The sequence below is a fragment of the Corvus kubaryi genome, unplaced genomic scaffold (genome assembly GCF_017639235.1).
Source record: "Corvus kubaryi isolate FWS band 111438036 unplaced genomic scaffold, C.kubaryi_AGA036_p1.0 37308, whole genome shotgun sequence".
Classification (NCBI taxonomy): domain Eukaryota; kingdom Metazoa; phylum Chordata; class Aves; order Passeriformes; family Corvidae; genus Corvus; species Corvus kubaryi.
The window spans coordinates 13,321,133-13,346,916 of NW_024581096.1; the positions used below are offsets into that span (position 1 = coordinate 13,321,133).

The 25,784-nt window shown below is 44.3% G+C and overlaps 1 protein-coding gene across 4 annotated transcripts in view; it reads left to right on the forward strand.

Moving 5' to 3' along the window:
* Positions 1-984: 984 nt before the first annotated feature.
* PDZD2 (PDZ domain containing 2) overlaps positions 985-25,784 on the forward strand; it is a 139,949-nt gene continuing 115,149 nt past the window's right edge. For 3 of the 4 annotated variants that reach the window (XM_042028565.1, XM_042028564.1, XM_042028567.1), the window contains exon 1: positions 1,087-1,664. In XM_042028565.1, the coding sequence (XP_041884499.1) occupies positions 1,186-1,664 (479 nt within the window). In that variant the 5' untranslated portion in view covers positions 1,087-1,185. Of the gene's footprint in view, positions 1,665-25,784 lie in introns of all 4 variants that reach the window. The other variant, XM_042028566.1, reaches the window with a different exon arrangement.

Genomic DNA, 25,784 nt, shown 5'->3' on the forward strand with positions numbered 1-25,784 from the left:
ACCTAACACAAGCCTTTTATACACATCTGCAAGAGCAGACCTGTGTGCTTCAAGCTCGAAGCTGCTGCTTTCTTCAGCTTTCCTGGTACACAGCTCACTGAGCAGCATCCACTGCTAGGAAATAAATCCCTGAAAGAATCCGGTCAACCAGCCTTGACTTGTGTCAGGATTTTTTCTTGTTCCTAATGATCCTGGCTAAAAACCCCCCCCCATCTTGCCCTCTTGCCTGCTAACCCCCAGCTCCTGCTACCTCCTGGCTGCCTGTGTGCCTCCCTCTCCAAACTGCAGGAAATTGGAGAATTCACTTGCCCAACTCTTTTCCCAGAGAACTGGATAGTCACTTCCCTTAGATGCTTCACCCACAGGGCAGCTGTGAGCCACTGCTGCCACTAAGGGAGGGACCCCATTGGTGTCCTCACCCTTCGTGTTTGCTGCTGCCCATCCCTCGTGCAGCTTGGTGGGGAGTTGAGTCCGGGAAGAGGCCGGTTTAAGCCTATCCCAGCCCAAAATGACTGGCGTGGACGGCAGAGCTGCCAGCTTCAGTGGCCGGTGAGGCCGATGCCCCTCCAGCGGCCCTTGGAGCGGGTTTGGCAGGAATGTCTCCCCTGCTTCGGTGAGAGCTGCGGCAGGAGCATCCCCTGGGCTCTGCAAACCCGTTTCACCGGGAAGGTCAGGAGCTAATGGTGACCTTTTATTCCCTTGCTGAGGAGAGCAGCTGGTGCCCTCAAGTGGTAAATCGCAGAAGGAGAGCGGCCGGGCCGTGCGAGCCGGTCTTGGGCCGCCGGGGCTGGGGCTGCCGGGCGCCTGCAGTGGCTCTGGCAGGTCTAACCACGCTGTTCTCCCCTTGCAGGACGAGAAGCTGTGGTGATCGTGGTGGGAAGGACGCTTTGTTCCCGACGGAGCGGGGCCCCGGCGGCAAGCAGACCTGGACAGCCACAGGCGCTCCCAAACACTTCACCCTGTTCGTAAGGCCGGCTGCACCGCCTTCACACCAAACATCCTGCCTTGACTGTGCTCTTGGTCAGCTGGAACCCCCAAAAAATCTCCCTGAGACTAGATGGAGCTTGCTTTGGACCTGCAGCCCCACTCCAGCATGTCCCCAGGGGCTGCGGGGGGCCACGGCGGACGACCAGGGAGCCGACTGGAGGCGGGGCTGATGCCGTGAGGGGATGCCCAAGGACAGCGATGCCCATCACACAGGACAACGCGGGGGTCTTCCTCCCCCTCCTGTGCCAGTGGCTGCAGAACAGCCGTCGGGAGGGGGCCGAGGGAGCCGAGCAGCAGCTCTGCCGCTCGGCCGTCCAGAAGCTGAGTGAGTACATCCAGCTCAACTTCTCCGTGGACGAGAGCAACCTGCAGCCAGGGAGCTGTGGGACTTTGGATACGGAGATCTGCACCATGTACCTGGCCCAAGAGATGCGGAAAAATGAGGTCCTAGGCTTGAGCTTTGGGAATATCCCTGCTCTGGGAGACTATGGGGAGAAGCGTCGGGGAGGAAAGAAGAGGAAGGTGCATAAGGGGCCTGTGCTTGATGTTGGGTGCATTTGGGTGACAGACTTGAAGAAGAACAGCCCGGCTGGGAAGTGCGGGAGAGTGCGCTTGAAAGACGAGATCCTTTCTCTGAATGGACAGCTGATGGTCGGTGTGGATGTCACCGGAGCAAGGTAAGGGTGGAGGAGCCACCAGCAGCCGCTTCTGGTGCCACTTGGTGCAAGTCACAGTTGATACTGAATGGAAGTCCAGGAGCAGAGGTTTTGACCCCTGCTTTCCAACCCATGAGAGAGACCTGGGTTCATTCTTAAGGTCTTGTAGAAAATAAGTAACAAAAGCAAATTGATAATTAGCCTACATGTGCTACTCACACTTCCTCTGGAAAATTTTCAGGGGTCATTGGGTCAAAAATTTTTATGTTGCAATCACCAGAGGGGCTCCACTAAAACAGGAGCCTTCCTGGGTTTGTATAAAACTGTTTCCTTAAGCAAAAATGAACACAGAAGCAGCAGCACTGGAAGGTATTTTTACAGGTGCTTCTTATTTTTGTTGAATTATTTCAGTTGAGGGAAGCTTTTTTGACAGCTAAATGTTGTCTGAGACTTTCTCAAAGCAAGACATTTTTGTGTTTTCCAGTTTGGAACAACTTCATTTTAATAAATTCCCTTTGATTTTAATGCATTTGCTCTCTTCTGATGTCTCCTGACCCAGAAAACTTGAAATCTTTAGGAGTTCAAATAAAATATTAAGGTTTTTGCAATGATATAGATTATTCTTGTGGTGTTTTTTAAATTCAGCTATTCCATGCTGTAAAATCAGTTATTGTCCCAGTTTTGCTTTTTGTGGGCTGGCAGACTTTCTCACATTACCCTTTGCAAAGGCAAAAACATTTCTCTGCTGTAGATGAGGGTGTAAATGTTCCTTCATACCTGAGGTTACAATGTACCTGAGGGCATGACATCCTCCCCCTCTTGCCAAAAGGGATCTATCTTGGGGATGGACACTTTTGGAAATGAAGTGCTGGTGAAGTGATCCCAACAGGCAGTGAATATGGCAGGAGTTTGGGCTGACCATCACTCCCAATTCTGCCACGTTGCAAGATAAAAGCAGTGGCTCCTCAATCTGTGGGTGCTGGGCAACTCAACCTTCTGTGGTTTTACAGGTATGAAAACAACCTTCTGTAATTCCTAGCCTGTAATTCAATGAGTGTATAAATATTGGTACCATGGCAGTATCAATCAGTGGCACCTCCAAATTTGAGAGTGTTTGTGGCAAAAAGCAGTTAGTTTGCTGTTTCCCCTTTGTCAGATGTCACTGTTTCTAAATACAAGGGAATTGCTTGCAGTGGGCAGCAATAATGTTATCTTGTTAATAATGTAAAATGAGAGGTAATAGCCAATGAAGTCCAAAATATTTGGATATCTGTCCTTTCTGGCCTGTCCCTGAAGCCTTAATTTAGGGCTTGTTCCTTTTGGAAAGCTCTGTTACTAAAACAGCAAGCTTTGACTGCAGCTAATGGGAATGAAGTGCTCCATTTTCCTTACTTTTTTTGGCCATTACAATGGCAGCGTTTTGGTAGTGTGGGGCCAGTGTTGTTCTTGAAATCCTATTTTAGAATATTCTACATCCAATTTAAGCCAACATTTAGGACATTTCTTAGTCAAGCCTGTTTTATTTTCAGCATCCAAAGCATCCTTGTCTAACTTACTGTTGACTGCTATTTGACAAGGGCGATGTTGATGGATGACAGTTTGGGACCTTGAGGATGCTACCAGTTGGCTGGCTTTTGCCTATCAGGAAGCTGGCTGGCAGCTCCAACCCCATGTTCCCACATTGTTCATCTGGAGTGCTTGAGGATGCTTTGAGAGTCTTTCAGTAGCTTTCTCCATTGGGGTGCTCAGAAGGGACGTAGTTCTGTCTAGCTTTATACCAGGCTGAAAGGCAACATCAGCTTCCTTCTGGGAAGACTGCCTCCAAGAAGAAGCTTTTCTAGAGTATTTCCATATTGCTGCTATGGTGGAAGTAGCAAAGCCCTTGCCACTTGGTTTTTCAAGTTGTTATTGGGGCAGGACAGCACACTAAATAGTAGTTCTGACTGAATTTCTGACTGCCTAATTATTCTCTGGCTGAGTGACAAACACTTCCATGTCAATACAAGGGGCTGTGGGTGCTGTGATTTGTGGTGTGATGTACTTAGTGGTGCCTGCACATGGTCAGTGAAATTAAAATAGTGCCTTAGTTCCTGCAGCACCAGGCTGGATTGGGCAAGCAAAATCACTGCTTATGTATTCATTCCTCACCTGCCAAGTGTTCCAGGGCAGCCCCTTCTTGCCTGAGGGAAGGAATTTTTCACATGGATGCTTTAGGGAATCTCCTGATTTATTCCCTTACCAGTGGAGGATTTGGCATGAGGATCTCACAGCTCTGCCACTTCCCATCTCTGCAGCAGGGTTTGCAGCAGTGTTCTCACACACCCTGGGTTTCATGTAACCTCAGCTCTAGTTCCAACCTGCCATCCAAACCCTCCCTGTTCTAAGGGGCTAAACCAATACACTAGACAAGAAGAAAGGAGAGGCGAGGGCACACAGTCCCTCCTGCTGGCTGTCCTATGGATGTGGTCAGCCTCTAGAGGATGCAGGGGCAGATGACTGGAGCTGTAATGGATTGGGCAGCTCTGGACAGACTGGGCTGTTTTGGCACCTGCCTGGTGTGCCTACAGGTCCTCAGGTCTTGGAGTGGTGCTGGGGTCAGACACAGTGAGTAAGAGCAGCACAACACTTCTTGGAGGAGCCAGCTGTGAGTACCACTCACCTGTTTCTCCTTGCTAGGAAAGCTGAATATGACTTCTTTAAAGAAAAGGTATTTATTTAAATTCCACATGATTTCCATGTAAACAGCAGAGACAGGTTGATTATTGCTGAATTTGTTTCTTTTATTTTTTTTCTTCTTTTCATTTAGAGAAACATTATGCAGTAATAAAATCATCAAAGCTCTTCGCTTAACAGCGTATTATTACAGTAGAGAGGAATAATGTAGGTGGTGTCATTTTTGGTGATGTTAGTGACTGAGGGAAAATTATTGCTCTCTTTAGAGTTAGCAAATTGTGTGTGTCTATCAAACACAATTGCAGGGAAATGAGCTGTATTGGAGTACTGAATAAAGGTTAGTCAAAACACTGCCTGTTTATTTATCTTCTGTCTATACAACTGTATCTCCAAAATACGTGGGTTATGTTCCCCCAGACAACAACTTCCTATGTATTTTGGAACTATTCTACTCATTTTGGGCTATTACTCACTTACTGGAGGGAGGCTGTTAGTATTTCTGCAGATGACAGATGAATCCTTCATTTTTTGAGCATAACTGAATGGGGCTTCATTGAGCAAGTCTTGGGAGGACTGAAAAAAATTATTTTGTCGTGAATATAATTCAGTTTGAAATATTTTATTATGGATTTCATCAAGCATAGCTGCAGTGCTTGGACACAGCTACCATATACATTTAATCTTTAAAATCAGTGCTAAGTAGATTTCCAAATTCAAACCGTTCTTGAAGAAAGCAGAGTAAGATACATTACCAGTGATGACAGTGTGGTAGAAACATGAGATATTATTATAATTTTGTCATTAAGAAAACTCAACCACTCCTTCAAAATATAATCTTTCTCATTGCCAAAAATTACCAAACATTGCCATATGTGGGAATACAGTCAGAAGTGGCTGGCTTCTTTTTAACCCACAAACTGGAGCTACTTCCAAAAAATGAAGAGAGAAATGTTTTGACAGCCATACCTTTGCACAGTGCTTTCTTAGTCTCTCCTCTTCAGTCAATGTCCTGGGGGGAGTTGCTAAGACTCCTCTGCAGCACAAGATATGGCATACCAAATGTCAGGGAAATCAGTTTATTTTCCAAGATGCGGAGAAAGACCTTCAAGAATCAGGTCTGCCATGGAGAGGGAGCTTCAAGTGCCACTGCTGAAGGCAAAGCTTTTAGTTTACCCAGAGCTGAGGGTTTTCAGTAGAGCCAAGGTCTTTCTGAATGCTTGCTGCTACTGCACATCACATGTTCATGCCTCCAGGATAGCTGGACCTATGAAGGTAAAGTCCTGTTCCTCCTAACAGGTCAATGCCATTAGTAGGTGTGTGATATATGGGCATTCTAAACACAAACCTGCTTCTCTGTAAGTGCCAGCAGCTGATTATAGAGGAAAATTCAAAACAAAATTACAGGTCTCAAAACGTGCATAGCACTTTGCGCTGCCTGCTGTGGCAGTCAGTAACAGTCCTGGTCTCTGTTGGGTGAAATCTTGAGGTTCTTTGTCAAAAAAAAGTTCTTGCTGGTGCTGGAAACACAATATGCAGTCCCTGTCTGTAATTAGAGACAGATTCTCCCCTGAGCAGGGGTCTTCAGGAGAGTGATCTTCTTCGTTCCCTTGCTGTGAGCCCTATAGACAAGGAGCAGACCTGGACCTGCAGAGCAGTGCACGTGCTGTGGAGCTGGGAGTGGCGAAATCTTTGCTGTGTCTGAGAAGAGCTGCTTGAAAATCTGAGTGTGGTTTGAAAACTGTTGTTTCAGAAGGGCACACCTCTTAAGGCACTTTTTTATTGAGATCCCCTTCCCTCAGAAGTTTGAATGGAATTATTTTTTTAAAATAAATTGCTTTGCTCCTGCAACAGAAATATTTTCTTGCTGGGAGGAACATCCTTCCCCTCCAAATGTGGTCACTCTTTGATATTCAAGTGCTCCAGTTTTGCATTTTCCATGGGGCACTGCGTCTTGCCATATTGTGTTGAGGCACTGCCACTGCCTCAGGAGGCTGGCTGTCCTCGCCATGACTACTTTGTCCCTGTCCTGGCAGCTGCAGTTGTCTCTGGAGCATCTACAAGATTTTGTTGCACTGTGTTATTCAGCAGTGTGTTCAAAATGCTTCCATGTGCCCTGACTGATGTGTGGGGATGGGGTACTGTGGGAACCAGGATCAAGGGCTGTGCTCCCTCAGCACATCAGCTGCAGCCTCAGGCCATGTTTTGGGTAACAAATCCATTCCTTAGTAGGGTTGGGTGTTGGGGTGTATGAATGCCTGTGTTATCGTGGAAGGGAGTGGTTCAGGTTTCTGTGCCTATGATGGGACTGTGTTTCATTGAAGTTTTTGGGGATTTATCTTCCTGGCAGTGCAATCTCCTTTATACTTCCTTTTTATTACAGAAAAATCACCCCAAGAAAACCATCGCTGGTCATCACAGAAAGCTTTGTCTCACTGCACCCCCACCTTCCAGGCGCATCAGGTCGCATGGATCGATTGCTCTGCTTTACTGTGTTTCCTCAGCTCCTTCCTAAAGCAAAAATGCTGCCAACACAAAGTGCTGCTCAGTATAAACAGCTGCTTTGCCTGGTGTTAGTAGGGCCTTCTCTTGGTTATGTCCGCACGAAAATATTTTTGTTTTAATAGGAAAACAGATGGAAATTTATCCTGTCTGTTTGCCCTTGGACAAGGGGCAAACATTTCTGTGGGAGCTCCTTGTTAAAATATTAACAGCACTGACTGCCTAGCGAAAAACAAATACAGTGGTCCTGGAGACTGCAGCCTCCAAATGCAGTCTCAGGGAACAGAGTTCTCATAACTGACCTAAAAAATACCCCCAATCCATTGTGAAATTGAATTAGTTTCCTTTTTTATATCATATTACCAATCTTCATGCTGCTAAGTGATGGATAAGGGCATAGAGGCTGAGACCTGGGGCTTGTTATCACGGGCAGGGATGAGAAGTCTGTGCTGATGTGCCCTCCCAGCTGCCTGGTGTGCAAGTCCTGAGGATGGAAAATAAGCAGCACATAGGGATTTTGGCAGAGTGCTTTCTCCTCCAGTTGAGCTGCTGTGAGCTGGGATACAGTAAATGTGTGCTCAACCTGTGCAAAATGAGAGAAAGCCTCTGAATGTCTAACATTTTCAAGGCACAGTCCGAGTCTGACTGTGCTCCTGAAGTCTGGAGCATGCAGTCCCCTCTGAAGCATGGCTGCTGTATTTTACACTGATAGTGGATATAAATCCCCTACTTGATAGTGGGTATAAATTCTTCCCTCTCCCCTTAAAATATAGCAGGACTAAGAAACTAAGAAAGATACGTTTTTCTTCCCTTCTTTTATGTCTCCTGGAAGGTATGAGCAGACTTAGCCACACGTGTTGAGAAATAAATTGCTTGGAAGAAATGAGCTTTATTCCAAATCCTCTCTTAAGAGCCAAAGTCTTAAACAGAAGGTCACTAATCCCCAGACTCAGGAGAGATCATTTAGCTGGTTTGTCCTCTTTGCTTTATTAATCTGAGTGTGTGTTCACTCTGTTTCCTCTCCTCACCCTCTGGTTCCTGCCATCCCTCTCAATGTCCCCATGCTAAGCCTCTGTGGAGGCACAACTCATACCCTTGCAGCAATGGTCATTTGCAACATCCCATCACTACAACTGCCTCCTCAACAGACTTTCTGAACCCCTCATCCTCCTCAAATTTGCATCTTATTTATCTTCTTTCTCAGATGAATTTTATCTAAACCCCCAAAAAAGATGGAAACACTTCCAGTGATTTAAATAGCTCACATCCTGTATGTGTTGCATGTTTGTCCAAAAATTTAGGGAGCAATATGCCTTTTTCATACTGTCAACACTGAACAACAGAGCTGGCCTGTCTCTGGAAATCGTGATCCCTAGGAGCATACATAACTAGGCAACATCCCCAGGGTCATCTGCCAAAATTGCTCCCAGCCCTGCCTCTGCACACTTGCTTTTCAGAGACATTGCATCAGGCTTGCAAAGACTTGGACAGAGGTTGGCGGTGTTGCCTTAGGAGATGTAAAAACTTCAGAGGTTATAGAGAGGGGTTTTTCTCTGCTTTGTTTTTGTTTTAATGAGCTGTGAAAGTTCTGATGAGAAATCTGTATCTTGCTGCTCAATGTATGGCTGTGTGTCTGAATTTAATTTGCTGTTCTGACCATGCTGTAATTACAAGAGAGCAAGCCCAGTGTTTGGGAGGGAGCTCTGCCCTCCCTGCTCTTCCCTGCCTGCTCATCCACTGTGGGAATGACCTGTTTTGGTGAGTCAGCCTTGTGCCTTGTCATTTACCCTGTACCAAAGTGCCAGCAGGATCCCTTTTACATCCTGAGTGGGATTTTCAGCCTGACACACAGCAGGCATCCCATGCTCTCAGGTCATCTGGAAGTACAGTCAGGGTGCAGCAGAACTTAGCTAATTGGCAAACTGCTGGAATGTGCAAAATAGAGTCGCTTTTTTCCACTGCTCAGCCAAGTAACAGGTGAGGCCTTCAGCCACAGCATCAATTATTTTCTCAGCCTCTCCAGCAGTGTGTTTGCTAGCACAGAACAGTGTTTTAGCTATCAATAATTAAAAATACAGATGTTATAAAACAAGCAAGGAACATTCCATGCCTATTATTCCTACTCTTTCTGTAACGTTTGCGCCCTTACACACCAGTTTACCATGTGCAGTCATTCACAGTGTCTTCTAAACTGTAAATGTGAATTTCTCTTCATATTCTGGAGTCCAGAACTTTGCACAAAGCAGGCTGTAGGCTAAAGACTGATTTTCTTGAGACAGAAGTTCTGAGCTGCTGCAAGAGGAGGAGGTCACTGGAGCCAGGTTACTGAGTGGCAGTGAGAATCCTGGGAGGTTGTCCTTTTCCACTTGTACTGACTGATGTGCCATGAGTCCTGGAAAGGTACAGCTTCTTCAGTCCTCAATTCAAATATTTTTTTCTTATAGCACTGGGCTATGTGAGCAGTGTTTCCATTCTTAGATATGTTTTGGGGCTAGTCTGCAAGCAGGCCATAATCATACCTTCTTGCCAACCTCTGGGTGTGATGGTTGCTGTCCTGGAAGATGTACTAGAACTGAACTGTGACCCTCCAGAGCTAAAAGCATTAACAGTGATGTCATCTTAAAACCAGCTTATCCCCTGTCACTGGGAATCAGGCCTCAACTGGAAAGGGCAGGAGCGGGGAGGGTTGAGAAATGATGAACAGGAGATGGTTCCACAGGCAGAGGCTCAACATCGGCCTCAGGGAGATGGTTTGTCAGCATGAACCTGTCATCTCTGAACATAAGTGAGAGGATAAATACAGTAAGCATAGGTGAGACCAGCAAACAGGGAAGTATATAACCACAGAGGCAGCTGTTGCAGTGGATGGCTTTTGGGATGGGATTTTTTTTTAACATGGAGAACTCATTGCTTTTTTTAGCTGATGTGACACTTGCCTCCAGCTCCAAGCAGTATCACATGCTCCTTGAAACTTACTTTTCTGTCTCCTTTTTGTAAGATGTGGGCTAAGAGGGGAAGGGCATATGTACCAACTGCAGACTGCAGTATCATTCACTGTACTTGCTGCTTTCTCTGGGTGAAATGTATGATGTTCAGCAAGATCACCTGATCCTACAAAGGAAAACACATTTAACAGACCAGTAACAGGGAAAAGATAAGCTGGCAGGCATTGCCACAAGATTTGGGGCAGTTCAAGAATACTTGTACCTACCAAGACAGGACAAGAGTAAGGCAAATGGCGATTACTAGCAGCAAATTTCACCCTAGAGCATTTAAGACTCAGGAAGCCCATCCAACTAAAGTCTCTCTAACAAGAATGTGAGAAACTAGAGGTAGATGGTAGGTACAAAAATGCTGCTAGTGAGGATTTTCTTGCTATTTTCTAAGTCTGTGAGAGACTTTTCTCTCTCACAGAAGAGGTAGCAGTGTTATGTAAACAACCAAGCCACCTGCAACCTTGAAAAGTCTTGTTTATGGTATAGTAGAAAAGTATTTTGACAATGGATGTTTTAGGATTTTAGCCAATCACCCCAAGGGGTGGCTGATCCTTTGTCCAATTAGACTATGAAAAAAAAAGTCTATAAAAGAGTTTGTAAAATAATTAAATAAATCAATCTTGCTGCACAATTCCTGCCTGCTGGATCTTCTCTCCTCCTTCTCACTGTGGCTGCGGGACACAGTGATATACCGTAGGAACCAGGCCTGCGGTAATAGTAGATGGAAAATGGATTCAGGCTTTTTCAAAATAAAACAGAATTGTTGAAATGTGACTGAAGGAGATTACTGTTTCTGCTGATGCCTACGACTCTTTTCTATTGTTTAAAAAGGTGACAAGGTCTGGTTTTAACCCTTCTCTGTAGTAGGTATTATAGATAACCAGATGATCTTCTAAAAAAGGCAGCAACTGACAAAACAAATAATTGATTAATAGAGCAATAACCTTGACTGTGTTTCCTACGCCATTACTTGATCACTGGAATGGGTTCAGGCTAGCAGGGTAACTATCCGATGAAACAGAAGTCAGGGAAGTCTTCCTTCCCATGCTCATACACTTTGACCAGTGTCTCTTTTTGCCATGATAACTAAAGAATTACTAAGTGCTTGTCAATTTTTCCCAGCCTGGGCTATTTTTATTCTGGTAGTGAAGAGAAAAACACAGACGTGGTAACCAGTAAACTTTGTGGTACCATCTCTCTGAATATAGAGTCCTAGGCTAGAGGCTGGGAAATTCCTTCTTGAAACTCATGGATGACAAGTAGAGCCAAACCAGTGTGTGATATTCTCACTGAAAATGGTTTCTAATGAACACTAATTGTTCTGCTGAAAACATTTCATGTTTTCATCTGTGGAAGAGTTCTACTAAAACAGATTTTTCTCAGTTTCCTCTAGAGGGCAATGTCATATAAATATTTCAAGCAATTTCTGGGCTCTGTCAACTGGGATTTTTTCGCCTGTCTTATCTAGGAATTTGCAAGACAGCAGTGAAAATTGTTTCTTTACATGCTTTTAAGATGTGTATATATGTAACATAATCTGATTCTTGGGCTTCTAGAGTGCAGTAGCTAATCCCTTTAAGAAGCAAGAAATATGTTGTGCATTTTAGATCCATTTGGCTATTCTGGAATGCAAAGAGGGAACTGCTGATGAAGACCTAACTCTCTTCTTTACCTGTGTAGCTTCAAGGACTTCTAGGAGCTGCCTCTTATGTGACAATTGTAAAAAAGATTATAATCCAGTCCTCTAAGAATGAAGTTACTAGTTGCTGTAGTTTATGTCGGTAGCTGGAACTTCAGAGCAGAGGATAAATGTAAATACCAAGTCTAAGTGGTTCATAAGACCTAGGAAGCAGAAGGGTATTGTGTTATTATTCATTTCCCTAAGAATTTATGTATATATTTCCAGGTTCACAATCTGTATATCTTGTTTGATGGATATTAGTAACAGCATAATTTTCAAATTATTTGTCCACATAAACAGCTGCTAAAATTAGTATGAATCAAAGGTGGCCACCCTGGACCTCGATAATATAATTTAAGGGATATTTTTAGTCACTGTAATATAAAAATGATAAGTATAGATAGAGGCTGTTTTGTTTTCCTTAAAGCTCAGATGTAGGATTTGAAACACATTTCCCTGGGCATAAAGTCCTTTTTTGTCACCTGTATCATTATCTTCCTTCCTTCTCCAAAACTGACATTACTAAAAGAAAAATTTGCTCTTGACATTGCAACATTAAAATGGCCTTAGGGAAATCCTTTCACAATTTTGTCTCCTTTCCTCTCCTGATGGTCACTAGTCCTTTGGAGAATCACCATAACAGCCTTATTGGATTATCTTGCAAATCCCATACATTTACTGAATTTGTGGATTAACATTCTTGATAAAAATTTTTTTCAAAAACAGTCGTGGGCAATCTGCAGTTGTCAGGTTCTTTAAATGAATAAACCTGTTTGTTTGTTTTTCCCCAAACAGGAAACACAATTAATTGAAGTAAAACACTTATTCCCAAAAGTGCTTTATTTTGAAAACAGTGGCCCATGAATAAAAAAGCAGTATTTGCATTGGCTTCAAAGCCAGCAGGCATTAGGTAGAAAAGCAAGATTTGCCATCTGCTTTTGAATAATAGCAACTCTAAGAAAAATCTGAGGTCTTCTGTAGGTTTTAAAATCTTAAATAGGTGAGAATTGCTTTTTAATTATTGCTGATGGCCAGGCAGGACTTTTTCTTAAACCATGCCTTAACAGAAGTAGGATAAGCAGTTTGCAAATGTCAAGTTCCTGGGAAAATTTTTTAGAGACCTTAGAGGAAACTAAATATTCTTAGTTTCATTTCCCCTGCTGCATGAGAAGCTTCGTGTTTGAACCTTATATTCATCATCACCTTCATTTAGGGCTTGTGTTTAGATCTCACTCTCTAAATTAGCTGACAGCTTAATGCTTAATCACAGGGGGATTATTCTCTGCCTGGCTGGAAGGAGCTCTCTTTGGGGCTGTAGATGTGTGGGGAGGTTGGTTCACCCTGTGCTGGGATCTCTGTACGTGGGTAGCCCAGGGAATGTCATGCTTGCATGGCTGCAGGTACTGAAGGAACCACCAAGGCTCACAACTTAGTCTTCTCCTCACCTTTTCTGCCTTCCTTGCTGGTGAGTGCTCTGCACTGCAGCTCTCTTGCCGCTATGCCTGACATCTCTGATAATTCCATAACACCATGGGCTTCCTGGAATGCCTTCCCACTCCAATTTGCCTTCCAAATTTCCTCCTGCCACTGCATATCTGTCCCAGCAATACGCAAAATAGTCTACTCCCTGATCTGGTTTTCTATCATGGCCTGCATTTGGAAAGTAAGTGGTATATACAGCAGAGCAGAAAATTATTTAGTAATCCAGTTTCATCAGGATGAACTACGTGGTTAAAATAAATCAGATTTCAATAGTTCATCACTTATGCTGTGGAGAAAGAAATAATAATTTAAAAAGGTGTACAGATGCCAAATGGATTAGAAGTTAATGACTGGTGTGAGGAATTCTAAATCAACAAGGGTTAACTACAGGGCTCTGCCTTGAAATGGATTCTATTTTAAATTGTGGATGAGAAAGGTGGAATATCAGTGCTTTATAAGAATGATTTTGTGACTTAAATGCTTTCTCTGATGACCTGAGAAACAAATTATAAACAGTAAAAATTAATTTAAGGAGCATCATCATTAAGGAAAAAATCATGCAAGTTAGTAGAGAGGTAAACCTCTCTCTTCAGACACATAGATTTCAGATGAGCTTCAAAACAAAAGAGGTAAATGACAAGAGGGTACAAAAAATTTAGGACAGAAGAAAGACTTAGAAATTCATTAATCCTGGCTGGATGAATAATAATCAGAAGTGTTTTGTCTAATATGTAATTAAATTAGATATTATTATCTGTTAAAACCATTCAGCCAGCTGTAATAACCAAGGAAACCAATCCTGAGTCCAGGTGTTAGCTCCCACACTCCCTGAGGTTTTCCCGGCCTCAGGGATATTCTCTCATTTAATGATAGTATCAATAATAGTATTAAAGACTATGAGAAGGAATAGTTTCCCTTTTTATATAATCTTCAACATGCAGAGCAGCACACCTGGGACCCACTGTCCATGTCCTACATCAGGAGAATCATGTGTGACTTTGCGAAGCCAAGTCAAGATCTCCTCTAGATTAAAAAATGTCATATACCATGCTATATGTGGAGTCATAAGCTGGTGTAAGAATCCAGAATGAACCCAATGTAAAGAACTAGTTTAAATTCCATGTAAAGTTTTGACTTCTTCACATTTTAGTGGCATTTGCTATTTGCTTGTAGCTCATGCTGCTCTCTGCTGTAAGCCCATGCTGGTTCTGCCTTCACCTTCCATTTCTCTTCCGCATGCTTCTATTTTAAATCACGGACTTGTAAGTTATGTTTTCGTAAACTGTATATGACTTAGAGCTATGTATCTACCTCCTGTCAGGGTCTTACAGCCTAATGGGTAGCACATGTGGACTCAAGAGGTGTTGGGTCCTGGTCAAGCCTTTTCCCTATGCTGTGAACATGTCATGGCCCCAGTGACAGGGAGGTGATGACAGCAGCTCACTTTCTGCAGGTGCTTGAGCTCTCGCGGGGGAAAAGCACTTTATTAAATGCTGGGGTTTATGGCAGAGCATTTCTTTCCAGGTACTTGCTTGTCTGTTGAAGGGTTATAAAGTCAGAGTACCTTCATAAGGGCTAAAATTCTTTGAAATACCTGTTTCTGCAGAAGTACGTTGGAGCAATACAAATAAGCCCTAGCTTAGGAGATACCTGCCTGTTTATGAATTTAGCTATTATCCAGTCTTCCCAAGTGTCTCCAAGAGGCATCAGTGGACAAGAGTGAGACTTATTTACCTGTAGAGTTTTCCTAGAATAATGACAGAATGGAAAAACTGAATTCTGTTTTTCTGAGGCCTCGAAGCCAAAACCCTGTCCTTTCCGTGCCTAGTGCTGGCTTTGTGGAAAAAAAAACCACAACAAAAACAAACAAAAAAACCTCACCCCCTCAGCCTTGTTTTTGTCATGGTGATCCAGCCAACACACATCTGAAGTCTGATCTCCAGATACAGTATTGGAGATTTGTGGTGAACTGAGAAGGTCCAAAGCCAAGCCTGTTGGAGCTGCCAGTTTTCTGGTTGGAGTGCTTGCTCCAGTTTATAAAACTTTGCGTATTATACCTTACTGCGTTATCTCTTAGAGCTGAAACTGAAAAAATCTCACAGGGCTAGTCTTTGGATGGGGGTTTATTGAGGAAAAAGAGGCCACTTTATGGTTTTATTGGGGAAAATGGGATGAAATAGTTTCTTATTCAATACAACTCTTATTTTGTGAGAACTTCTTTGCAAGTATAAATAGGCTTATTGGGAAGCTGAGGAGGAACCAGTACGAAAGATAAGCGTGTGAGGAAGAGGAAAACAGGATTAAATATAACCATATTAGTTCATTGCATGGAAGACACATACTGGGAACAGCCTGGTAGTGCTGGGGCCATTCCATTACCCTAGCTCCCAAACTTTACCCTCTTTCATGGTCACTTCACACGTCCCCTTTGCTTTGTGGTCTCCAGTTTGCCAGTCAAGGAGCCCATGGGAGATATGCAGGGGTGGTGTGTGAGTTTCAGGTGCAGACTCAGGGAGGAAGGTTTGTATGTAGAACAGGGAATAATGTTTCTTGTGTTCCTCAGGCTCCTTTTCTGAGGATGAACTTGGTGCATGGAAGGGGACAAAAAAGTGCATGTGAGGTTGGGCTGAGAGTTTCCTTTTTGGTCATGTTTTGCCACATGCTCTTTCAGCAGCATTCATCAAAGTAGCCTGGAAATTGTGTCCTGGAGAAATAGCTTGATTGAATATATAAGCTTTAAACTTAGCATTGCTCTTATTTTTCACCAGGTTGCCTGCATATTGGAACTTTTAACCTTTAGATTGTGCCAATTGATCAAAATGTTCCTGTGTCATTACTAAAGCTTGATCTTTTTTTCTTTCAATTGATGGCAAAATCTGCTCCTGACATAGGAGCAAGGCTTGGAACCTTACCAGATGAAAACCTGAAACCACAGAAGAGCTTTTGTTGTTTGGAATACCCCTTCTTAGTACAATCAAAAGGCAAACTGTTTTTCATTCCTTGTAAAATGGATACATATCCATTGAGAGGACAGGAGGTGAATCCCAAATGTTAGGAGATACAGGAGCAGTTCCTGATTTTCGTATGTGTAAAAATTATGGCAGGGCAGATGGATTAACTAAAGAGGTGACTCTTGGCTTATGACCATGTAAAAGGAGAATTAAACCTGCAGGATGTGTTCTCAAATATACTCAGCTACCACAGATTGGTCCAAAAGAAAACATCACACCTCAAAAAACAAAAAAGCTAAGGACTAGTCATAAACCATCAATCCAACAAGATTAAGAGATAGCCTAGGGAAAATTCCAAAAGGGACCAGAAATCCAAGAAGGATCCTGCCCATGGAGCCCATAGGCACAGTGTCTGAGATCTGCAATCAGTACCAGATGCTGCTGATACGTGGTGTGGATCTTGTAACAAAGAAATGCTGGACCCATTCAGCCCAAGCAGGAAGCCTTGCAGATTAAATTTGTATTAGTTGGAGCCTGTAGATTGCTTTAGCAAGCAAAATTGAGCCTGGGTGTTAAGATGATCTGGATCAAGAAACCCAAATTATGTTTCCTCCTTAAAGAGGAATGAGCACATTTTGGCACCAGTTTTCATAACGGTTTTAGAAAGAAAATATTTGGAAACAGATGCAGTATGTTTCTGTATATTAAATCCAGCCTCTGAAATAAAGCTACTCTCTCTGACTGCACAGAACGGTCAAAAGACTCCTGGAACAAAATCCCCCCTAAATTTTATGTGTGTTTTAAGGAAGACTCTTGAAATATTAATAAGTGGCAAGTGGATGGCACGTTTGGATATGTGCCGGGAAGTATGCACAGATGAAATGCAGGATGGTTTGCGATGTTTAAAAAGCAAACAAGATCTGGGCTTCCACTTGGAATATCATAAGGATCACAGCATATTACATTATTGGAGGCTATTCTAGCATAAAATGAAAGCCACATTTGGAGCAATCTCTGCAGCCCTGGTCTAGGACACTGAGGAGAGTAATATAAAATGACTCCAGAGTGGAGCACAAGTTGCTGGAGGAGGCAGCCTCTGTTGTAACCTACATTATTTTTGTAGTTAAAGAGAAGGGGGAAGTGTTGCTTTGATAGGAAATCCTAGTGAGCAGGCACATATGGGCAATGAACTGGGGACCTGGGAAAGTTAATCCCTGAACTGAGAGCTTGTGTAGCCCTATCTGCCACACAAGTCCTGCTAGGTGGGGTGCTGGCAGTGCAAGTAGTGTCTCAGCATCCTCCTGGGTGTTTGCGAGGGGGTAAAACACTCTGTTCCCTGGTCTGCGCTGAAAACACACCATGCCAGAACTTGTGTTACTCACCTTGAGATGTGTTTGAGTGTTGGTGCACTGCCGGCGCACCGAGAGGGGGTGGTCTTGCTACCCCTGGCCCAGCATCATCCTGCCGTTGAGGTAGTGACAGGGGCTGGGAACTGACACCAGCCCTCCTCTCCATGGCCCTTCCCTCTCTTGTATTTATCTTATGCTTAATTTCCCTTGTGCTTTTTCTGGGATGTGTGGTCATGTTCCATTTTGTGTCATGGCTAATCACTTCCAACACTGCAAGTGAGGGAAGGCAGGGCGAGCACCTGGAGGCTCCATTGTGGAGTAGATTGCCAGCAGTATCTTGATGGGCTAGTTACTCTCTTGCCCAAATCCACTTCCTCTGGTAGTTTTGGAAATCCCAATATGAGACCTGAACAGCCACAGGTGTGCAGAACCCTTCCAACCTGCAGCAGGGCCTTGCTTCCTCCAGATTGGGGTTGGTGGGTCTGAGGTGCATTTTTCCCTCTCTGTTGACCCTTTGGGGTCAATACTGTGTTCTGTGTGTACAGAGAAGATTCAGATTGCTGTTCTTGTGCAAAGGAAACAACCCCCCTTGATAGCTGCATTCCCCTAGGCTGCTGAGCACCCCGTGCCACATTTTACACTCAGCAGAGCTTAGTGGAGTTAAAAATAGTACTTGTTGTCAAAAGACTTCTTGGTAGTAAAAATGTCCTTAGGATACTTTGTGAAGTGGTAACCTTTGGACATAACAGGGTACGGAAAAATCAGAACACAGTCTTTAATGCTTTAAAAAAACCAAAAGAAGTTTGTCTTAATTGCACAGTATGGGAGAAAGTTTAAGAGCAGAGAAAAGTGCCATCACCTTCGGGAGGGAAAGAATGGAATTTAAATGGAGATCTAAGGGTGAGTATGTAACGTAAGATACTGTATTTTTTGTTAAGTATTTTTTCCTTTGTTTCTTGAAATGAAAGTTTATCTGGGAGAAAATGTCTGACTCTGTGTAGTGGATGAAGGTCTTGCTGGGAGTCTTTGAATCCAAAGCAGGGTAAAACCTGGCTTTTCACATTTTATTTGATTTTAAAGGGTAATGTAATTCTAAATTTGGCCCACAAGTTATAATTTCTAAAAACAAGTTTAGATAAATGTTTCCCCCCTGGGAAAGAAAAACAAAAAACAACAAAACAGTCTTAGTGATAACAGATTGTTTTGAGCAAATGCATGTTCCTGTGTAGAGTCTCAGAACTGGGCTGTACACTGTAAAGAAGTGAATGTATTAAGTGAACAGAAATTTAAATTAAAACAGAGGACATTACTGAGAAAAATGCATACATTAAACAGGGATTCAGATGTGACAGACAGTTTGATGATTTTTTTCATTCTAATAACTGTAGCTGGAGTTAAATGTAGAAGATAAGGCAAATTGCTTAAAGACCGTATGATTTCTGGCTTACTGCTCTCTGTTTTACTTCAGCAATACCAGTACATTTCCCGATATCTGTTTTCTGCTCTCTGGTCTGGAGCTACTGCTTTGTATTTTGAAATTAAATATAATATACTTAATGCCATGTAAATCAGCACTGTAGTGAACTATGTGGTACCATATTGTTCTGGCACTACAAAGTTACCTGAATTGGAGAACTGCTGGGTGAGAAGGCTTTATCCCAATTTGTAGTAGACTCTAAATAAATTCTATGAGCACATAAGGGAAATAATTAAAGAGTGAGGTCAGAGCTATATAATGTAGATGCATTGCATCATGCTTTGGAGTTTCATGGAATATTCTCTGGAAGTATTTTTTTAATTTAGAGAATTAACTTTTAAAAATACCAGCTTATAAATAAACTGCAAATGCATAAAATCAGCTCTAATATGATTGCTTACTAAATATAAATGTTTCACAAACAACTCTCTGCCCTCAGAGCTCAACCTCTGGTTAATAGACCATATTTTGAAGATCATATTCCAGAAGGGGGCTTGTGGGGAGCAGTGGGAGGGGGTTATCAATACAGTCAGTCTCACCTTACCTCGCTGCAAGGAAACTACCAAGCAAAGAAGAAAAGAAAAATAGTCTACTGGAGACTAGTGATCTTAAATAACATTTTAAATAACAATTAGAGGAAGTCACAGTGTCAGCCCTCTGGGACAAAGACCCTCTGTCTGTATTTTCATTACAAACTACTGACTGTATTTTGAGTGCTATAAAAATAATTATGGACAAGTGAACAAAATAATAAAATTGAGAGGTTCAATTTCTTGACAGCTCTCAATACAGTTTCCCATGGATTGCTTTTTATATTTTACCTAAAAATCCCTGTCGTCTGTTGCAGAAAACATCTCTGACTGTAGCCCATGTTAAGCGAGGAGCACAGATGAAAAGCTTGCTGACACACAGAGATAGGGCATCAGAATGCCTCCCAAAAATCAGTGAAAAAGCATCTAATTTCCTACTATTTGTACAGTGGCAGGAATAAGTGAGTGTTTGCAAATAATTCTAGTTTAGGTCTTGTAAAAGCCTGTCTGCCTGCAATTTGCACAAAAAAACCCACTAAAGATTAAGGGCTGGGTTGTTTTCAGCCAAACCTGGAGCTGCTTGGGATTTTTTTGGTCATTGGAATTGTTCTGCACACCCCATGAACTTGCAGCCAGCACAAAAGGACGAGGGTGTAACTCCCAGCTGAGCTCTGGGTGGCTCTAGGGGCATGCTGGCTGTGGGCTGTGGTATTCAGCTCTCCAGGGCTGTTTATAGTAGTTGTGTGTTGGAGCTATTAAACTTGCATTTAAAAAAAAAAAACAACCCAACCCAAACTACTTTTGTTTTGCTTGTGTGCAGAAGAAATGGAGAGGGAAAGGTTTTCTCTGTGGCAGTCCTCCCATAGCTAAGAGCATGTGGTGCAGAAATAGTGCTTTCTGGAGGTGGTGGTTGCAGAGGCTCGGGAAACTCAGTGGCCTGAATGCCACAGACTGGCTGAGTGAACTGTGAGGAGACCCACGCAGAGATCAGAGAAGGGGTTTTTGTATTTACACCGTCACAGCTGGGAGCAGAGCGTGGCCTTTGCAGTCTTTGACTCCGCCCTGGCATGCTGGATGCCTATGCAGTATTAACCCTCTTTTGTGTCATTTTTGTGGTTTCTGGCTGAGCCCTGAAGTTTATTGTTTTGTTTCAGGAGAAAAATGGAACATCATGTTGTTGTCCTGGTTTATATGTGGTCCTGGATGCTTATTGTGTTTTTAAAGGAATTTTGTTTAAATATGCATATTCATTTTGATGTCCATCAGATCCACAAAGGTCCTGGATCCTGGGAACGTGTACCATATAATTAACTTTATCTCTGTGTGTTGTGTGTCAGGGATGGCAGACATCTGGTGCCCAGGACACAGCAGTGTTAACAGAATGCAAATATCTGTGACTGTTGTCAAGAACAAATGTTTCTGGTGCTTCCAGCTTCTGCAGGTAATGCTTGAGATAAGACTAGGCTTAAATATGGTGCAGTTTAAGTAGTTAGAAACAGAGCTAATACTTAAGAACTTTCCTCAGTTGTTTCCTGGAAGTGTTAACTTCTCATACTCAGACATTAGTGAAACTGATTTTAGTGACATTTAGTTTGTATGAATGTGGCCCTGTGGTGATTTGTGTTATTTGTCGTTTATCTGAATGTGAATCAAGAATTTATTTGTATGAAGACTTATGACTATAAGGAAAGAACCAAAAATAATGGCAGTCCCAAAAATGCCATGCAGCATTTCTCTTGTGCTGGGGCATGGGATCCAACTGCACCTTTATTAGTTAAGAACTGAAGTGGCTTTTTCTGCAGCCTTCTTTTGACTGCCTTGGGAAATGGTTTCATCAGTCCACCATCCTTAATTTTCTTAATTTTCCATTTTGTACTCCTGAAATTCAAGCTAGAAATTAATTTGATGCCCAACTCCGTGGGGCAGAAGAGGATGATCTGTGCTAAGTAGTTCTCCTTGCATATGTATGAAGCCAATTTTCTTTAGACAGATTTCTTTAGATAAATCAATGCTTTATCTTTATAGAACCGTATGACTCAAATCCTGTTTTGGCTTATAGCACAACAGATTACTTTGAAATGCACAGCTGCGTGTATGTGCGTAAAATATGTAAATGCTATCAATATTCTTTAAAATAAAAACTAAGAAGATTTAGGGCCCAATCCCCCAAATTTCAGTGGGATGTTGCTTTCTAAACAGACCTAGAAAAGCCCTGCACAGCTGTCACCAAGCTGGGAGGTGCCTAATAGTTCTAGATTTTCCTGATGCCCAAGAGCCAGTTTCTGTGCTCTCTTCCAGGGCACTTCAGTCTTGCCTGAGACTGAGCAGCTCATGTGTCTCCTTGTGCCATGGGGACCCAGCATGTCATTTCCCTCTCCACTGTGCCTCCTCAAGCCAGTTGGGAGGAGAAACCACCTTCGCAGTCCCCAGGCTTCTTCTGCGACGATTTTACCAGGCAGAATTTTGTGTTTTACTTTGCATTTGAATAGGAAATTGGGTCATATTTTGTGGCCCATAGGATAAACATTTGCTGGATCCTTCTGGACTTCCAGTATGATAGGAGATTGTGCAGAATAACTAACTGCTGTGGTCTCTTTTCTGTTTATGACTATAGCCTAAATAGTTAGTGACAAAAGGAGGCATCCCAGGGTGTGATTCCCACTCCAAAACTCTTCTGTATTATTATAATAACCAGGTCATGGGCAAAACACAAGCAGTTTTTGGGTGGGGACTCAGAACAACCTCTCCTCCCAAATTAATGTCCTGAATTTTGGATTCTGTTTTGCACAGAGGAATACATTTAAAGAAGAGGTGATGGGGAGGCCTTGGGCAGGAGTCCTCTGGGAGCTACTTATTTTCCTAGGAAAATAATGCTGGTGAGCATTTCTCTCCTTTTGAGCAGAGGCTATGGAATTTGCTGTCCATATCCTGGATGAACTTCCCAGCACCTCTGCTGCTCAGAGGATGGATGCAGCCGTCGCAGCCCCCTCTCACCGTGCTCAAAATCTGATCTCTGCTTTTTAAATGAAGGGGCTTATGAATTTTTCTTTCTTCTCAGGAGATGTCAGACTATGAATCATGGTGGGAAGGGAGGCATTTCCTGGTTAGCAGTGTTGAGCCCCAGAAAGAGGCACATCCCAAGGATTGAAGGCTTCCCTTCGGGTTAGCTCTAGGTATTCTAACTATTGGTGTGTTTCATTTTGGCACCTAATTAACTGCCCGTGCTCCCTGGGAGCTGAGGCACTGACATTAGGCCATGCATTTTGCTTCAAGGAACACAGTTCAGAGGCTCTTCTGTCTCCTTCTGAACTCCTGTTTCCCTCTAAACTCAGGGAAGGCTGAAAATCACGCTGAAAATCCCGAAAAACAGGAGGGACAGTTATCTCTGTGCAGGGTAGTACTTCTGGGAGCCAGAACTGCTGTAAGCAAAGCTAAGCTCTTAAAAGATGGCTTGACTATAGCATGGGACTCAGCAGAAGAATTTAATCCCTGTCCATCTTGATTACAGTGTGATCTGCTGACTCCTTGGGCAAATGTAGTTATACTTCCCCCCCCCTCTCCCCCCAGTTATAGCGGTGGGTTTTTTACCTGTATATGGCCAAAACTTCTGTCATCAGGAGATGGCTGTGACGGCTGTAGTATAGTTTAGATGGCAGAAGTAGAAAATGCAATATTGGCTGCTGTTAGGTCTGCCGGGAACCGGCTGTCACACACCTGGAAAATGGCCGTGAGATGTTAAATGACAGCCTGTGATAAAGACACTTGGCTTTGGCACATCAGGCCAGGCTCCGGGGAAGGGAACAGCTCCTGGCAGTTGTGTGGAGGCAGCAGTAGGGATTTTAATTTGGATACCAGGAGTGAGAAACATTTTCAGCGGGGGTGGGGGGGGCGGTGGGGCCGCATACGCAGGACGGCTCTCAACTGGAGCCTGCTTTGGGTGGAGCAAGTGTAAAAAGCACCGTGTCTAGGGCAGGTACCGCTGCAGAGCGACCTGTGAAGGTGCCCCTAAGCAGCGCAAGGCTACCCGGCACATCCCCCCGGCGGGGGCGGCTGGAGCTCTGGGAGGGGTGGGCGCCGGCGGCGGGGGCCCGGCTCTGTCTCCAGGCCGAGGGCGGGCGGTCCCTGTGCCCCGGGGTCAGCGCTCCCACCTGCGCGGCGGGCGGGGCGGGGCGGCGGCGCGGGGCCGTGCGTGGCCGCCTGCAGCCGCGCCCCGCGCCCGGGAGGCGGCGGCGCCGCCGCCGAAAGTGCCTCCGCGCCGGCAGCAGCGGCAGCGGGAGCGGCGGCAGCAGCAGCAGCAGCACCACTGCCAGCAGTGGCAGCCACCGGCAGCCGCCACCGGCACGGGCACAGCCACCAGCGCCGGCAGCAGCACGGGCACAGGCACAGCCACCAGCGCCGGCAGCAGCACGGGCACAGGCAGCAGCAAGGGCACAGGCAGCAGCGCAGCCAGCGCCGCCGCCGCCGGCGTGCACCGGCTCCGCGGCTCGGCGCCGGCAGGTGATGGAGCGGATGAGCGGGCTGCGGGGGGCGGGCTGCGGGGACCAGCCGTGTCGCCGGCGGTAGCGGGGAGGTTGAGCGCGGCGGAAGGACGGGAGGCGAGGCGGAGAGGAGCGCGGAGCCGCAAGTTGTGCCGGCGGCTGGAGCGGGGCGGGTGCGCGGCGGCCCGGGGGGACCCGGCTGCGGCTGCCGGGGTCCGGAGGGTCCGCGCTGGCGGCGAGAGCCGCGGTGACCCGCGGGTTGCGGAACGTCCCCCAACCCGTGCTAGGGGCCCCGAGCTCGGGGCTGGGCAGAAACTTCATTTGGGATCTGGCAGGAGGGTACGCGTTCCCGTGGGGACAGGACTCGGTTCAAAACCACTAAACAGTTCGTTTGAAGAAAACCTTTACAACTCCAGGCACAAAATGCTTTCCTGTAGGACACACGAACACCAGATTTTTAAAATGAAAGCGCTGCTGAAAGCCTTGCAGAGGAGCTTCTCTTGGCAAGCCTGCGTACTGATGGCTTTTGATGAGGAAAATACAGTCTTTCAACTGGATGAAGAAAATAGAGCTGAATTATTACTTCCTAAATCTATCATGATTCCTGGCTTTCAGTTAGGAGAGCTTTTGGTGGCGTTCAAGTGCCACAGCCATCGTGTTCCTTAAATATCTCCTAATCCCTGAGCAAACAAAAGTCTGTTGGTGTTCAGTGTGTTTGGTGCATGTAGGGCAGAGCTGTACTTCATTCTCATTTCATAGTTACTTTGTGATGATACAAATTCAGTGCTTCTGCTCAGCTGAGTTTTGGCAAGGTCCTCTCTTGCAGCGGAACTGGGGGACCTTCTAAATGAAGCTAACAAATAAAATATGCTTTGAAATGGAGTGCAGATGGGAAGCCTCTTAAGTATTGTGTTGCACAACAGTGCACTCTCTGTGTGTGCGTTCGACTCACAGAACTGTGGGGTTGTGAATGCATCCACAATCTGAACTGGACCCTGTGCTGTTCAGAAATACCATGCCACAGTGTCTGAAACAGCAGCAGTTCCGCTGATAAAGGTTAGTTCATCTCTCTTCTGACAGTACTTTTGATGCCTGACATCTCTGGTCAGCATGTTTCTTCAGAAATTTGTATATGTCCTAAGTTTTTAATTCCGAGATATTCTTAAATTTTGGAATAAGAGTAACTGGTGTTTGCTAGCTCAGGTGGGTGGTCTCAACTTTTTTTAAAGCTGCTTTGTGAGTTTTGCAGCTGTCCCTTGTATTGTACAGCACCTGCGAATGGCTGTTTCATAGTGACAGTCTATAGCAATAGACTGATAGTAACACGCTTGACAATAGAAATTGAGGCTCTCTATCCAAATTTCTTTATCCCTGCATCTCATCCTTTCTTCACAGTAGGGAGTATCCCTTTGGCTCCATCTCCTGGCTCAAAAAGAGGATCCCCCTTCATTGGGAAGGTGTGGAGGGGTGGCAAGCCTCCGGGTGGTATTGGTGAAAAGTGGGTGAGAAGGGTAATGAAGGCTTTTTCTTCATCTTGAACTTTGTGATCTTGGGATCTGTTACACCAAGGTCCCTCCACTCTGTTGGAAACTGGAAATTAGGTTCTCACTTTTATTTCCTGAAAAGAGAGCATGTCTCTTATGCTACTTCTTATGTCTTGGAAAGATTTTTTACTTAGTGACTAAATATTATCATGGTATTTAGAAAATCATAATTTAGAATTTCATTCCTCTCATGTATCTGCTCTCAACAGAAGGGTTAGTCATCTTGCCTGATACATCTCTGTGTGTGATCTTTTAGTGGAAATGTGTTAATGATATATCCTTTATGTTATGATTTTTCTGCATGGTCAGGAAAGTGTCTTGCCTGCAAATTATTAATCCACTTGAAATAGAGAACCTGTGGTGCTGTGGAAGGATCTTGCTGTGATTTAGCAGATGTATGACTATGACTGACTTTGTGTGTGAGCAGAGGGAATCCTATTCTGCAAGTACAGTGAGATGGCAGGAACTTTCCTCTGTGGAG